Here is a 15,288-nt window from a genome sequence, read left to right as displayed (position 1 = left end):
TCATATGGATACGCACATCAATATGGAATCAATATGTATGAACCTAGAATTGCTGAAAAAAAAACCTGAATATTCAGTACTGTGCAGAAGTCTTAGGCACATGCAAAGAAATGCTGTAGAGCGAGATGCCTTCAAAAATAAGGAAACTAAATGTTTCTACATTTAAAAAAATACTATAAAGAGCAGTAAACAGTAATAAATGAAACTAAATCAATATTTGGTGTGACGATCCTTCGCTTTAAAAAAAAAAGTAGTCTCAGTTTTATAAGGAAATTAGCTGTGAGATTTACTGAGCATCTTGCAGAAGCAGCCACAGTTCTTCTGGAGACTTTGACTGTCACACTTGCTTCTTATTTTTGCAGCAAAACCCAGCAGCATTCATTATGTTTTTTTGTCTGAAAAGTGTCTCTTATGTAATATGCTGCTTTCTTTATTGACATTTAATTTTGTGCTGGAAAACTAATGTTTGGAAATCTAAAATGTTTTTGTACAGAATCAATAATGTAGAAGTCATAAAATAAAAATCTCTAACAAAGTTTGTACTAAAAAAAAATAGGGTGCCTAAGACTTTTGCACAGTACTGTAAATAAATGAATAAATAACACCGAAAGGCTTCAAGAAGCCATTTGACATTCAGATTTTTACTCTGCACTCATATTGCACTTTTTCCTGATCACTGGATCTCGAAACATTCAAACTTATCTAGTCATATTATATCACAATTAAGCTCAGACTGAGGGTATTCTTGCTGCCTGACAGTTTGGAAAATTAAAAAAAAAAAAACATGTCACATCTCTGCAAAGCAATAAGGAGATACATCATGTCTATAAAGATTTCCTGAACGCAGCTGATTTTTACTTTACATTTGCAGGTTAATGATTAATTTCACTGCCACAAAGGACAGCACTACTGAGCTGGGCTGTAGATCGAATGCTGCACATTCATAATGCTTTATATAATGTATTAACATGCAGTAACAAAAAAATTAAGCATACAATGTATTTTAATTGAATCAAAACATGGTGTGTGGTGTTTATCCATACATATATACAAGCCTCAAAGTCCATGTGTGGTGGACAGCAAAAGTGTTCCTTTAACCCATTTTGCCACAGCATACAGAAAAACTGGCAAGCGTGTCTAATGCACTGATATGGTAACAGTGTGTACCATGGAAATTGCGACATTCCTCCTTTATGGCTTTGAGCTTGGACCCAATGCCCTTTTCAAATGCAATCAAAAATGAGAAAGCACCTGAGCTTTTGACCTGATTAGGAAAACCACACAGTATGTTAGGTTTTCCTGATTAGTTTAACAAAACATCCACTCTGTAAAAAGATAATAAGTATTTGTCACTGTGATACACTATAATGGCCAAAAGTATGTGAACACCTTACCATCACACCCCTATGTGGGTCTTCCCCAAACTGTTGCCAAAAAGTTGGAAGCACACAATTGTCTAGAATGTCTTTGTATGCTGTAAATTTAAGATTTCCCTTCACTGGAACTAGGAGGCCCAAACCTGTTCCAGCATGCCAATGCCCCTGTGCACAAAGCAAGCTCCATAAAGACATGGTTTGCCAAGGTTGGTGTGGAAGAACTTGAGTGGCCTGCACAGATCTGTGACCTCAACCCCACTGAACACCTCTGGGATGAAATGGAACGCAGACTGTGTGCCAGGTCTTCACAGCTGACATCACTGCCCAATCTCACTAATGCTTTTGTGGCTGAATGGGCAGAAATTCTCACAGCCACAACCATCTAGTAGAAATCCTTGCCAAAAGAGTGGAGTCTGTTACAGCAGCAATGGGGGACCAACTTTGGAATGGAATGGTCAACAAGCACATATGGGTGTGATGGTCAGGTGTCAACATATTTTTGGCCATGTAGTGTATGTCATACACAATGTTAATTAAACATGATCCAATTCACATGATGTAAAACTTTATATTTTCATATTTTCATATATTTTATACTTTATATTTATATTTTAATATTTTCATTCTTCTAACTACATGTCTAACCCAATATTCTAAACAATCTTCAGTGTTTTTACAGCGTCAAGGAAGAACGCATTCAGATTATCTGTATCAAAAAGGAATCAAGAGATAGGTCACTGATGAGTTTAAGATCCTAACATGTCCTCACAGCACTTTTTAGCTTCTATTGACTGTTTACACTCAGAAGATGGCCATTGCACCCAGCTACACCAATAGATTACAGTATGGGGCGGGAGGGTTGAGGTCCAACTCCACGGAGGCACTTTCACACCCTTCATTCTGCTCCCTCCCCCTCCCTAGATCCTTATAAAATGGCCACATCTGCCTCAAGTTCTTCAGTCTCTTCCAGACCTGCATCATCAACAGGTAAGCTGATGACAACCTTTTGTCTGAGACATCCTGAGGAAGGGCCTTGGCTGATTGCAGTAGGATATTTGAATAGTTAAATAGGGTTAGGTTGTGCTGCTTTTAGCAATAGCCTAAATACTCACAGGTCTGAGACCTAGTTTTAGAGTGAATGGGAATTTAGCCATATAGAGCACAGTATATGATTTTGAGTTGTTTTCAGATCTTCTATAAATGAAACCTATGTCTCCGTGAGCATATACACTGTATGAATGAAGGAGCAAATTAATTAATTAATGTATACAAATTGACATACCAAATTAGACTAATTTAGGATATCTTGATTAGTTTCAATGTCTTGCTTATTTGGCCTACATAAGTTTGTTTTTTGTCATTGTAGTTAATGCATTTTCTAATTTAACAAAAGTTCTCAACTTCTCAGATGTTGACTTTTTTCTTTTTTTTCTTTCTCCTTACAGATCCATCATGAAGATTGTGGCTCTAGTTCTAGCTGTTCTGCTGGCTGCAGGTAAAGAATTTTACATAGCACGGTACAAGCTTTGCATACTTCTTTTAAGCAAAATGAACAAGTCCTTACTAAAATGACTGTCTAGGTTGCCAGGCACGATTCCTGCAGGCTGATGCTCCATCTCAGTATGAGCACATCAGAGCTGCAGTGGTGACCTACCTCGGCCAAGTTAAGGAGACTGCACAGAAAGCTATTGACCATCTCGATGATGCTGAGTTCAAGGATTACAAGTAAGAAATAAAGCTAGCATTAATCATTAAGTGAACATTGACCCTTGCTCACAACTTAGCAATTGATGATATATTGGTCATCTTTTTTCATTTTTTTTTTGTTTTTCTCTTATCTCCTGTATAGGGCACGCCTCACTCAGGGCCTGGACAACATTGAGACCTTGCTCAAGTCTGCCTCTGAATCCCTTGCCCCAGTCCGTGAGGGGATCGGACCCCAGATTGTTGAGGCCTTTTCTGGTGTTCGTGAGAGGGTTTCCCATGACCTGGAGGAACTGCGCAAGGAGCTGGAGCCTAAGCGCGAGCAGCTGCGTCAGGTTGTGAAGAAACATCTCGATGAGTACCGTGAGAAGCTGGAGCCTGTGCTGAAGGAGTACTCTGAGAAGAACCGCCAGCAGGTAGAAGAGTTCAGGGCCAAGTTTGAGCCTGTAGTCAAGGAGCTGCAGGAGAAGATCAAGGTCAACGTGGAGGAGACCAAGTCCAAGCTGACCCCCATTGTGGAAACCATTCGCAACAAGCTGACCAAGGGCCTTGAGGAGCTGAAGGCCACATTTGGACCCCATGCCCAGGAGTACAGGGAGCAGATTGAAGGTGTCTTTACTGAGCTGCGCCAGAAGTATGAAAATGGGGAACTGCAACAGAAGCTCAAGAATTTGGGTGAGGAGCTCCGGCCCCAGCTGCAGGGTATCTACGCAACCATTGAGAAGGCTTTCAAGGCATAAACACTCTCATCCACCTTTTTTGCCTACAGTGCAGTCTTAAAGGCTTCCATCTGTATTTCTCTACATTCTGTTATCATCAGTTGGGCCTGTAAGGCCTGCCATCACACAGGGTCTTTTCAAGACCTCTGCACTTTCCATTCACCACATGGGTTGATGCAAAAACTGGACCTTTGCTTTTTATCTTACAACATGTCATTCCATTGAATCTACTGTATCAAGCACATGCTAAAGTAAACAATTTTGTGTAACATTCTTAAATGCTTGATGTAATGTTTTGTTGTGCTTTGGTGTTGTCAAAAACTGCTAAAAGAATGGTTCAATAAAATAAAAAAAGTTTCATATTAATTTTTGTTATGTCTCATGTGATGTCCTTTGAAATGATGAATTAGCTTAAATCAGTACATTCATTAATTACTGAACATTTATAAAACTAAAGAATGAGAAGGTTTACATAAATATACAAGAAACCACAAGAAAGCAATACTTATGGGGTTGACTAATTAAGATAAGATAAAATAAGATAAGATAATCCTTTATTTGTCCCCCAACGGGGAAATTTGCATTGTTACAGCAGCAGGTATAAAGATATAAAAAATATATAAGTATAAAAATATAAAAGAGACACACCAAGAATGCACAAAAACACAAACACACAACAGTAATAATTAGTTTGTTAGGTTAATAAAATCAACAAATCCTGATTGGTCTTTTGTAATAACAGAATAACATGGGATGAAATACAAAAACCTAGATTTTGATCATTGACAACTACAAAGATGTTAGGTTTTCCTGATTAGCATATTCTGCCTGACTGGGGGCCAACAATGTATGCTGACATCAGGTCTTCCTACGACAACAACAACAACAACAACAGCAATAATAATAAGAATAATAGAAAATTATTTGTCAGTCATATATCACATATCAATGTTATTTAAAAATGATAAAATTCACAAAAAAACTCCATGATGTAAAATTACAGATATTATCTACTCTGGCTTGCGTTTAAAAACAGAAGCACTCTAATCTAAAGTATGTGTGCTTCAACCTGACAAATTATTTTATTATTTTATGGTGAAATAGTTGATTGGTGCCATTGAATTAGACATGCAGCTTCATCAGAAAATATGCTAATTCTTTCTGTGATAAGACACAAAAGACACACAAAAGAAAATTACGCACTGCAGGCAAAATCCTTTCCCACAACTGTCAGATTAGAGTACATTCTGCCAAATGTGTGTCTAACCCATAGGCTCCCAACCCTGTTCCTGGAGTAACCCTTGTCCTGCACATTTTAGTGCTTTCCCTGCTTCCGAAACACCTGATTCAACTAATCAGCCCTTCCTGAATTGAAGTGGGTGTGTTAGAGCAGAGAAAACACTAAAATGTGCATGACAGGGGATTCTCTATGACCAAGGTTGGGAGACTATGGTCTAGCCCAATATTACACAACATTTTCAGCTATTTTTTTACAGCATCAAGTTTACTGCAACGAGAAAGTACTGATTCCCTTTCGCTATCTGCATCAAAAAGATATCAAAAGCTAGGTCACTGATGAGTTTAAGATTCGGACATGTCCTCACGGCACTTTTTAGCCTCTACTGACCCCCCTACACTGGTGACCATTGTACCCAGCTCTTCCAATGGATCATTTGGGGCGGGAAGGTTGAGGTCCAGCTCCATGGGGGTACTCTTACACCCTCCGCCCTGCTTCCTCCCACTCGCCAGGGCCCTATAAAATAGCCATTTCTGCTTCAAGTTCCCCAGTCTCTTCCAGACTGCCATCATCAACAGGTAAGCCGAGGACAACTTTTTGCTAAAGATCGTGGGGAAGGGCACTGGCTGTTTCCAATAGGATGACAGAATTGTTAAATAAGTGGAACTGTTTTTGGTGAAAGATTACATGCTGACAGGTCTTGAGGCTTAGCTTTGGCGTGAATGGGAATTCAACCATAGCAATATAGATCTTTATATCTTGTGTATATCTTCATAATTGTGTAAATGAAATCTACATCAGTGAGCGTATACCCTGTATACATAAATGAATTCATTGATGACTATAGATTTGCATGGCAAATTAAATAAATTTAGGACATCTTAAGGCTGTTCCATGTCTTGCTTATGTATTCTATACATTTTTTTTGAAATTCTAATGAAATTACAAACTTAACAAAAAGTAAATGGTCTCTGAACACTCCTCATATATTTGACATTCTCTTTTGCTTGTCTCCTTACAGATCCATCATGAAGTTTGTAGCTCTAGCTCTAGCCTTTCTGCTGGCTGCAGGTAAACACTGTTTCTTAGCACATTACAAGCTTTGCATACATGCTTACAAGCCAAATCAACAAGAAAATGACAAGCAAACTCTTACTAAAATGACTGTCCAGGTTGCCAAGGTGAAGCTCCATCTCAGTATGAGCACATCAGAGCTGTGGTGGTGACATTCTCCCACCAGGTTAAGGAGACACTACACAAAACTATCGCCCATCTTGATGATGCTCAGTACAAGGATTACAAGTAAGATATAAAGCTAGCATTCATCATTAAGTGAACATTAACCCTTGCTCAACACTTTTCAGTTGCTGGCATATTAGAGTCATTATTTTTCATTTTGACCCAAAATAATTTGACAGATATTTGACTTGTCGTGTTTTTTTTCCTTCTCTTTCCTGTATAGGGCCCGCCTGACTCATGTCCTGGACCGCATTGAGGCCTTGCTCAAGTCTGTCACTGAATCCCTTGCCCCAGTCCTTGAGGGGATCGGACCCCAGATTGTTGAATTCATTGCTGGTGCTCGTGATAAGGTTTCCAAAGACCTGGAGGAACTGCGCAAGGAGCTGGAGCCTAAGGCAGAGGAGCTGCGCGAAGTTGTGAAGAAGCATCTTGTTGAGTACCGTACATTGTTGGAGCCTAAGCTTAAGGAGTACTGTGAGAAGAACCAACAGGTAGTGCATGAGCTCAGGGCCAAATTTGAGCCTGTAGTCAAGGATCTGCAGGAGAAGTTCAAGGTCAATGTGGAGGAGACCAAGTCCAAGCTGACCCCCATTGTGGAAATCATTCGCAACCATCTAACCAAGATTCTTGAGGAGCTGAAGACCACATATGGACCCCATGTCCAGGAGTACAGGGAGCAGATTGATGCTGTCGTTGCCAATCTGCGCCAGAAGTATGAAAGTGGGGAGCTGCAGCGGAAGCTCAAGCATTTGGCTATGGAGCTCCGGCCCCAGCTGACGGGTATCTACACCACCATTGAGAAGGCTTTCAAGGAATAAACACTCTCATTCACCTTGTTTTGCCCACAGCACAGTCTTAAAGGCTTCCATCTTAATTGCCCTACATCCTGTTATCATCAATTGTCTCAGGGTCTCTTCAAGATCTCTCCACTTTCCATTCACCACATGAGCTGATGTAAAAACTGGATTTTTCTTTCTGTCTACTTTCTGTCTTACAGAATGCCATTCCTTCGATTCTACTGTAGCAAACATATGCTAATGTAAACATTTTTGTGTAACATTCTTAAATGCTTTTGCTGGGCTAAAAGAATGGCTCAATAAAACACAAACAGTTTCATGTTATTTTTATGTCTCATGTGTTGTCTTTTAAAATAACGAGTTAGCTTTGTCTCCTGCGCAATTATTATTACAACCACTCCAGTGCAATGTCATTTAAAACTATTCATTAACAACTATGTACAGTACATAATGCACACATATCACTGAAATATCACTTATTTTACTGAATATTTTCTTGCAGGTCAAACAAATAATAAGACCATCATTAATTATTACGACTTTGGTGATAAAACTAAAGAACTAGAAGGCTTACATCGTTACACAAGCATCCACGAGAAAGCAATATTCATGGTGTTGAGTAATTTGATTATTAGGATAATAAATCAACAACAACTGACAAATCACTGACTAATCTTTTGTTAGTGAGCTGTTTTTATTAGTATTAGATGGATTAGACAACCACATGAATTGCCTCAGGCAAATCCATGTCAACACTAACCCATAATCTTGCACCATGAACATTTTATTCAGCCTTCATTTTTATGCTAAAGACTCTTTAAATAATCATCTCCTTAAAAGCAGAAAGTCAGTGATGGTTACATTTGCAATTAAAATAATGTAATTGTTTGGCAAGTACATTTACATTCATTTAGCAGATAATTTTAACTTAACCTACGAGTTGGCATTGCAATAATTCATTGCAATAATGCTATGCTCTTTTTAATGGTTTTAGTCTTAACAAACAAACAAACATGTGACACAAATGACAAAGATACACTATATTGCCAAAGGTTTTGGGACACCCCTCCAAATCATTGAATTCAGGTGTTCCAATTACTTCCATTGCCACAGGTGTATAAAATCAAGCACCTAGGCATGCAGACTGCTTCTACAAACATTTGTGAAAGAATGGATCGCTCTCAGGAGCTCAGTGAATTCAAGCGTGGTACCATGATAGGTTGCCATCTGTGCAATAAGTCCATTCGTGAAATTTCCTCACTACTAAATATTCCACGGTCAACTGTTGGTGGTATTATAACAAAGTGGAAGCAACTGGGAACAACAGCAACTCAGCCACGAAGTGGTAGGCCACGTAAAATCACATGCTGAGGCGCACAGTGCGCAGAAGTCGCCAACTTTCTGCAGAGTCAATAGCTACAGACCTCCAAACTTCGTGTGGCCTTCAGATTAGCTCAAAAACAGTGCGTAGAGAGCTTCATGGAATGGGTTTCCATTGCCGAGCAGCTGCATCCAAGCCTTACATCACCAAGTGCAATGCAAAGTGTCGGATGCAGTGGTGTAAAGCCCGCCGCCACTGGACTCTAGAGCAGTGGAGACGTGTTCTCTGGAGTGAATAATCATGCTTCTCTGTCTGGCAATCTGATGGACGAGTCTGGGTTTGGAGGTTGCCAGGAGAACGGTACTTGCCTGACTGCATTGTGCCAAGTGTAAGGTTTGGTGGAGGGGGGATTATGGTGTGGGGTTGTTTTTCAGTGGTTGAGCTTGGCCCCTTAGTTCCAGTGAAAGGAACTCTTAATGCTTCAGCATACCAAGACATTTTGGACAATTTCATGCTCCCAACTTTGTGGGAACAGTTTGGGGATGGCCCTTTCCTGTTCCAACATGACCGCGCACCAGTGCACAAAGCAAGCTCCATAAAGACATGGATGAGCGAGTTTGGTGTGGAAGAACTTGAGTGGCCTGCACAGAGCCCTGACCTGAACCCGATAGAACACCTCTGGGATGAAATGGAACGCAGACTGTGCGCCAGGTCTTCACAGCTGACATCACTGCCCAATCTCACTAATGCTTTTGTGGCTGAATGGGCAGAAATTCTCACAGCCACAACCATCTAGTAGAAATCCTTGCCAAAAGAGTGGAGTCTGTTACAGCAGCAATGGGGAACCAACTCTGGAATGGAATGGTCAACAAGCACATATGGGTGTGATGGTCAGGTGTCAACATGTTTTTGGCCATGTAGTGTATGTCATATACAATATTAATTAAACACGATCCAATTCACAAATCATGATGTAAAACAACAGATATTATTCACTGTGGCTTGCACTTAAAACAGAAGCACTCCTTTCTCCTGTGTGCTTCAACCTGACAAATAATATTTTGTGGTGAAATAATGCATTGGAGTCATTGTTCCAGATGTGCAGCTTCCTCAGAAAGACAGAAAATATTTTAATTCTTTCTCTGATGAAGAAAAAAAAACCTTTCCAACAAATGTCTGATTAGAATATTTTCATTCTTCTAACTACATGTCTAACCCAATATTCTAAACAATCTTCAGTGTTTTTACAGCGTCAAGGAAGAACGCATTCAGATTATCTGTATCAAAAAGGAATCAAGAGATAGGTCACTGATGAGTTTAAGATCCTAACATGTCCTCACAGCACTTTTTAGCTTCTATTGACTGTTTACACTCAGAAGATGGCCATTGCACCCAGCTACACCAATAGATTACAGTATGGGGCGGGAGGGTTGAGGTCCAACTCCACGGAGGCACTTTCACACCCTTCATTCTGCTCCCTCCCCCTCCCTAGATCCTTATAAAATGGCCACATCTGCCTCAAGTTCTTCAGTCTCTTCCAGACCTGCATCATCAACAGGTAAGCTGACGACAACCTTTTGTCTGAGACATCCTGAGGAAGGGCCTTGGCTGATTGCAGTAGGATATTTGAATTGTTAAATAGGGTTAGGTTGTGCTGCTTTTAGCAATAGCCTAAATACTCACAGGTCTGAGACCTAGTTTTAGAGTGAATGGGAATTTAGCCATATAGAGCACAGTATATGATTTTGAGTTGTTTTCAGATCTTCTATAAATGAAACCTATGTCTCCGTGAGCATATACACTGTATGAATGAAGGAGCAAATTAATTAATTAATGTATACAAATTGACATACCAAATTAGACTAATTTAGGATATCTTGATTAGTTTCAATGTCTTGCTTATTTGGCCTACATAAGTTTGTTTTTTGTCATTGTAGTTAATGCATTTTCTAATTTAACAAAAGTTCTCAACTTCTCAGATGTTGACTTTTTTCTTTTTTTTCTTTCTCCTTACAGATCCATCATGAAGATTGTGGCTCTAGTTCTAGCTGTTCTGCTGGCTGCAGGTAAAGAATTTTACATAGCACGGTACAAGCTTTGCATACTTCTTTTAAGCAAAATGAACAAGTCCTTACTAAAATGACTGTCTAGGTTGCCAGGCACGATTCCTGCAGGCTGATGCTCCATCTCAGTATGAGCACATCAGAGCTGCAGTGGTGACCTACCTCGGCCAAGTTAAGGAGACTGCACAGAAAGCTATTGACCATCTCGATGATGCTGAGTTCAAGGATTACAAGTAAGAAATAAAGCTAGCATTAATCATTAAGTGAACACTGACCCTTGCTCACAACTTAGCAATTGATGATATATTGGTCATCTTTTTTCATTTTTTGTTTTGTTTTTCTCTTATCTCCTGTATAGGGCACGCCTCACTCAGGGCCTGGACAACATTGAGACCTTGCTCAAGTCTGCCTCTGAATCCCTTGCCCCAGTCCGTGAGGGGATCGGACCCCAGATTGTGGAGGCCTTTTCTGGTGTTCGTGAGAGGGTTTCCCATGACCTGGAGGAACTGCGCAAGGAGCTGGAGCCTAAGCGCGAGCAGCTGCGTCAGGTTGTGAAGAAACATCTCGATGAGTACCGCGAGAAGCTGGAGCCTGTGATGAAGGAGTACTGTGAGAAGAACCGCCAGCAGGTAGAAGAGTTCAGGGCCAAGTTTGAGCCTGTAATCAAGGAGCTGCAGGAGAAGATCAAGGTCAACGTGGAGGAGACCAAGTCCAAGCTGACCCCCATTGTGGAAACCATTCGCAACAAGCTGACCAAGGGCCTTGAGGAGCTGAAGGCCACATTTGGACCCCATGCCCAGGAGTACAGGGAGCAGATTGAAGGTGTCTTTACTGAGCTGCGCCAGAAGTATGAAAATGGGGAACTGCAACAGAAGCTTAAGAATTTGGGTGAGGAGCTCCGGCCCCAGCTGCAGGGTATCTATGCAACCATTGAGAAGGCTTTCAAGGCATAAACACTCTCATCCACCTTTTTTGCCTACAGTGCAGTCTTAAAGGCTTCCATCTGTATTTCTCTACATTCTGTTATCATCAGTTGGGCCTGTAAGGCCTGCCATCACACAGGGTCTTTTCAAGACCTCTGCACTTTCCATTCACCACATGGGTTGATGCAAAAACTGGACCTTTGCTTTTTATCTTACAACATGTCATTCCATTGAATCTACTGTATCAAGCACATGCTAAAGTAAACAATTTTGTGTAACATTCTTAAATGCTTGATGTAATGTTTTGTTGTGCTTTGGTGTTGTCAAAAACTGCTAAAAGAATGGCTCAATAAAATAAAAAAAGTTTCATATTAATTTTTGTTATGTCTCACGTGATGTCCTTTGAAATGATGAATTAGCTTAAATCAGTACATTAATTCAGTGCAGTGTCATTTAAAACTAGTGATTAAACAATATAGATACAGTAAATAATGCACATATCACTGAAATATCACTTATATTACTGAATTTTTTTTGCAGGTTATACAAATATTCAGACCATCATTAATTACTGAACATTTATAAAACTAAAGAATGAGAAGGTATACATAAATATACAAGAAACCACAAGAAAGCAATACTTATGGGGTTGACTAATTAAGATAAGATAAGATAAGATAATCTTTTATTTGTAAATTTGCATTGTTACAGCAGCAGGTATAAAGATATAAAAAATAAAAAATATATAAGTATAAAAATATAAAAGAGACACACCAAGAATGCACAAAAACACAAACACACAACAGTAATAATTAGTTTGTTAGGTTAATAAAATCAACAAATCCTGATTGGTCTTTTGTAATAACAGAATAACATGGGATGAAATACAAAAACCTAGATTTTGATCATTGACAACTACAAAGATGTTAGGTTTTCCTGATTAGCATATTCTGCCTGACTGGGGGCCAACAATGTATGCTGACATCAGGTCTTCCTACGACAATGACAACAACAACAACAGCAATAATAATAAGAATAATAGAAAATTATTTGTCAGTCATATATCACATGTCAATGTTATTTAAAAATGATAAAATTCACAAAAAAACTCCATGATGTAAAATTACAGATATTATCTACTCTGGCTTGCGTTTAAAAACAGAAGCACTCTAATCTAAAGTATGTGTGCTTCAACCTGACAAATTATTTTATTATTTTATGGTGAAATAGTTGATTGGTGCCATTGAATTAGACATGCAGCTTCATCAGAAAATATGCTAATTCTTTCTGTGATAAGACACAGAAGACACACAAAAGAAAATTACGCACTGCAGGCAAAATCCTTTCCCACAACTGTCACATTAGAGTACATTCTGCCAAATGTGTGTCTAACCCATAGGCTCCCAACCCTGTTCCTGGAGTAACCCTTGTCCTGCACATTTTAGTGCTTTCCCTGCTTCCGAAACACCTGATTCAACTAATCAGCCCTTCCTGAATTGAAGTGGGTGTGTTAGAGCAGAGAAAACACTAAAATGTGCATGACAGAGGATTCTCTATGACCAAGGTTGGGAGACTATGGTCTAGCCCAATATTACACAACATTTTCAGCTATTTTTTTACAGCATCAAGTTTATTGCAACGAGAAAGTACTGATTCCCTTTCGCTATCTGCATCAAAAAGATATCAAAAGCTAGGTCACTGATGAGTTTAAGATTCAGACATGTCCTCACAGCACTTTTTAGCCTCTACTGACCCCCCTACACTGGTGACCATTGTACCCAGCTCTTCCAATGGATCATTTGGGGCGGGAAGGTTGAGGTCCAGCTCCATGGGGGTACTCTTACACCCTCCGCCCTGCTTCCTCCCACTCGCCAGGGCCCTATAAAATAGCCATTTCTGCTTCAAGTTCCCCAGTCTCTTCCAGACCGCCATCATCAACAGGTAAGCCGAGGACAACTCTTTGCTAAAGATCGTGGGGAAGGGCACTGGCTGTTTCCAATAGGATGACAGAATTGTTAAATAAGTGGAACTGTTTTTGGTGAAAGATTACATGCTGACAGGTCTTGAGGCTTAGCTTTGGCGTGAATGGGAATTCAACCATAGCAATATAGATCTTTATATCTTGTGTATATCTTCATAATTGTGTAAATGAAATCTACATCAGTGAGCGTATACCCTGTATACATAAATGAATTCATTGATGACTATAGATTTGCATGGCAAATTAAATAAATTTAGGACATCTTAAGGCTGTTCCATGACTTGCTTATGTATTCTATACATTTTTTTTAAAATTCTAATGAAATTACAAACTTAACAAAAAGTAAATGGTCTCTGAACACTCCTCATATATTTGACATTCTCTTTTGCTTGTCTCCTTACAGATCCATCATGAAGTTTGTAGCTCTAGCTCTAGCCTTTCTGCTGGCTGCAGGTAAACACTGTTTCTTAGCACATTATAAGCTTTGCATACATGCTTACAAGCCAAATCAACAAGAAAATGACAAGCAAACTCTTACTAAAATGACTGTCCAGGTTGCCAAGGTGAAGCTCCATCTCAGTATGAGCACATCAGAGCTGTGGTGGTGACATTCTCCCACCAGGTTAAGGAGACACTACACAAAACTATCGCCCATCTTGATGATGCTCAGTACAAGGATTACAAGTAAGAGATGATCCATATCTCAGAATAGAAAAGCTGTTCAAAAGACAAACATAACCTGGTCATTCCACAAAGCTTGATCAAAGAATTTACTTCACTGTAATGTATATGTGACAAACATAGGCCTCTAGCATTCTAGCTAGCATTCATCAATCAGTGAACATTAACCCTTGCTCATCAGAACCCTTGCCGGCATATTAGTCATTACTTTTCATTTTGACCCAAAATAATTTGACAGATATTTTGACCTTCTCTTTCCTGTATAGGGCCCGCCTCACTCATGTCCTGGACAGCATTGAGGCCTTGCTCAAGTCTGTCACTGAATCCCTTGCCCCAGTCCGTGAGGGGATCGGACCCCAGATTGTTGAATTCATTGCTGGTGCTCGTGATAAGGTTTCCAAAGACCTGGAGGAACTGCGCAAGGAGCTGGAGCCTAAGGCCGAGGAGCTGCGCGAAGTTGTGAAGAAGCATCTTGTTGAGTACCGTACATTGTTGGAGCCTAAGCTTAAGGAGTACTCTGACAAGAACCAACAGGTAGTGCAGGAGTTCAGGGCCAAATTTGAGCCTGTAATCAAGGAGCTGCAGGAGAAGATCACGGTCAATGTGGAGGAGACCAAGTCCAAGCTGACCCCCATTGTGGAAATCATTCGCAACCATCTAACCAAGATTCTTGAGGAGCTGAAGACCACATATGGACCCCATGTCCAGGAGTACAGGGAGCAGATTGATGCTGTCGTTGCCAATCTGCGCCAGAAGTATGAAAGTGGGGAGCTGCAGCAGAAGCTCAAGAAGTTGAGTGAGGAGCTCCGGCCCCAGCTGACGGGTATCTACACCACCATTGAGAAGGCTTTCAAGGAATAAACACTCTCGTCCACCTTGTTTTGCCCACAGCACAGTCTTAAAGGCTTCCATCTTAATTGCCCTACATCCTGTTATCATCAGTTGTCTCAGGGTCTCTTCAAGATCTCTCCACTTTCCATTCACCACATGAGCTGATGTAAAAACTGGATTTTTCTTTCTGTCTACTTTCCGTCTTACAGAATGCCATTCCTTCGATTCTACTGTAGCAAACATATGCTAATGTAAACATTTTTGTGTAACATTCTTAAATGCTTTTGCTGTGCTAAAAGAATGGCTCAATAAAACACAAACAGTTTCATGTTAATTTTATGTCTCATGTGTTGTCTTTTAAAATAACGAGTTAGCTTTGTCTCCTGCGCAATTATTATTACAACCACTCCAGTGCA

The 15,288-nt window shown here is 40.0% G+C and overlaps 4 protein-coding genes across 4 annotated transcripts; all 4 read left to right on the top strand.

Moving 5' to 3' along the window:
- Nucleotides 1–2,281: 2,281 nt before the first annotated feature.
- Nucleotides 2,282–4,165, top strand: LOC117599951 (apolipoprotein A-I-2). Its single transcript, XM_034314597.2, has 4 exons — nucleotides 2,282–2,363; nucleotides 2,822–2,871; nucleotides 2,957–3,101; nucleotides 3,226–4,165. The coding sequence occupies exons 2-4, from the start codon at nucleotides 2,829–2,831 to the stop codon at nucleotides 3,818–3,820; spliced, it is 783 nt and encodes a 260-aa protein (XP_034170488.1). The 5' UTR covers nucleotides 2,282–2,363; nucleotides 2,822–2,828; the 3' UTR covers nucleotides 3,821–4,165.
- A 1,353-nt stretch (nucleotides 4,166–5,518) lies between these two features.
- On the top strand, nucleotides 5,519–7,396 carry LOC113542980 (apolipoprotein A-I-2). Its single transcript, XM_026940848.3, has 4 exons — nucleotides 5,519–5,614; nucleotides 6,058–6,107; nucleotides 6,209–6,338; nucleotides 6,499–7,396. Exons 2-4 carry the CDS (start codon nucleotides 6,065–6,067, stop codon nucleotides 7,091–7,093), a joined length of 768 nt encoding a protein of 255 aa, XP_026796649.3. The 5' UTR covers nucleotides 5,519–5,614; nucleotides 6,058–6,064; the 3' UTR covers nucleotides 7,094–7,396.
- Nucleotides 7,397–9,865: 2,469 nt separating this feature from the next.
- LOC113542979 (apolipoprotein A-I-2-like) lies at nucleotides 9,866–11,754 on the top strand. The gene is made up of 4 exons (XM_026940847.3): nucleotides 9,866–9,951; nucleotides 10,410–10,459; nucleotides 10,545–10,689; nucleotides 10,815–11,754. The coding sequence occupies exons 2-4, from the start codon at nucleotides 10,417–10,419 to the stop codon at nucleotides 11,407–11,409; spliced, it is 783 nt and encodes a 260-aa protein (XP_026796648.3). The 5' UTR covers nucleotides 9,866–9,951; nucleotides 10,410–10,416; the 3' UTR covers nucleotides 11,410–11,754.
- A 1,466-nt stretch (nucleotides 11,755–13,220) lies between these two features.
- Nucleotides 13,221–15,206, top strand: LOC117599935 (apolipoprotein A-I-2). Its single transcript, XM_034314539.2, has 4 exons — nucleotides 13,221–13,320; nucleotides 13,764–13,813; nucleotides 13,915–14,044; nucleotides 14,308–15,206. Exons 2-4 carry the CDS (start codon nucleotides 13,771–13,773, stop codon nucleotides 14,900–14,902), a joined length of 768 nt encoding a protein of 255 aa, XP_034170430.2. The 5' UTR covers nucleotides 13,221–13,320; nucleotides 13,764–13,770; the 3' UTR covers nucleotides 14,903–15,206.
- The last annotated feature ends 82 nt before the right edge of the window (nucleotides 15,207–15,288 follow it).

This window comes from Pangasianodon hypophthalmus, chromosome 21, assembly GCF_027358585.1.
Source record: "Pangasianodon hypophthalmus isolate fPanHyp1 chromosome 21, fPanHyp1.pri, whole genome shotgun sequence".
Lineage (NCBI taxonomy): Eukaryota > Metazoa > Chordata > Actinopteri > Siluriformes > Pangasiidae > Pangasianodon > Pangasianodon hypophthalmus.
Note: the sequence above shows the minus strand (reverse complement) of the source record. Positions and strands in the feature narration are given on the sequence as shown.

Excerpts from the sequence above, each read along its gene's own strand:
- LOC113542979 (XM_026940847.3), top strand. The coding sequence starts at position 10,417 with ATGAAGATTGTGGCTCTAGTTCTAGCTGTTCTGCTGGCTGCAG. Across the intron at positions 10,460-10,544 it reads AGCTGTTCTGCTGGCTGCAG|GTTGCCAGGCACGATTCCTG; the intron begins GTAAAGAATTTT and ends ATGACTGTCTAG. Across the intron at positions 10,690-10,814 it reads GCTGAGTTCAAGGATTACAA|GGCACGCCTCACTCAGGGCC; the intron begins GTAAGAAATAAA and ends TCTCCTGTATAG.
- LOC117599935 (XM_034314539.2), top strand. The coding sequence starts at position 13,771 with ATGAAGTTTGTAGCTCTAGCTCTAGCCTTTCTGCTGGCTGCAG. Across the intron at positions 13,814-13,914 it reads AGCCTTTCTGCTGGCTGCAG|GTTGCCAAGGTGAAGCTCCA; the intron begins GTAAACACTGTT and ends ATGACTGTCCAG. Across the intron at positions 14,045-14,307 it reads GCTCAGTACAAGGATTACAA|GGCCCGCCTCACTCATGTCC; the intron begins GTAAGAGATGAT and ends TTTCCTGTATAG.
- LOC117599951 (XM_034314597.2), top strand. The coding sequence starts at position 2,829 with ATGAAGATTGTGGCTCTAGTTCTAGCTGTTCTGCTGGCTGCAG. Across the intron at positions 2,872-2,956 it reads AGCTGTTCTGCTGGCTGCAG|GTTGCCAGGCACGATTCCTG; the intron begins GTAAAGAATTTT and ends ATGACTGTCTAG. Across the intron at positions 3,102-3,225 it reads GCTGAGTTCAAGGATTACAA|GGCACGCCTCACTCAGGGCC; the intron begins GTAAGAAATAAA and ends TCTCCTGTATAG.
- LOC113542980 (XM_026940848.3), top strand. The coding sequence starts at position 6,065 with ATGAAGTTTGTAGCTCTAGCTCTAGCCTTTCTGCTGGCTGCAG. Across the intron at positions 6,108-6,208 it reads AGCCTTTCTGCTGGCTGCAG|GTTGCCAAGGTGAAGCTCCA; the intron begins GTAAACACTGTT and ends ATGACTGTCCAG. Across the intron at positions 6,339-6,498 it reads GCTCAGTACAAGGATTACAA|GGCCCGCCTGACTCATGTCC; the intron begins GTAAGATATAAA and ends TTTCCTGTATAG.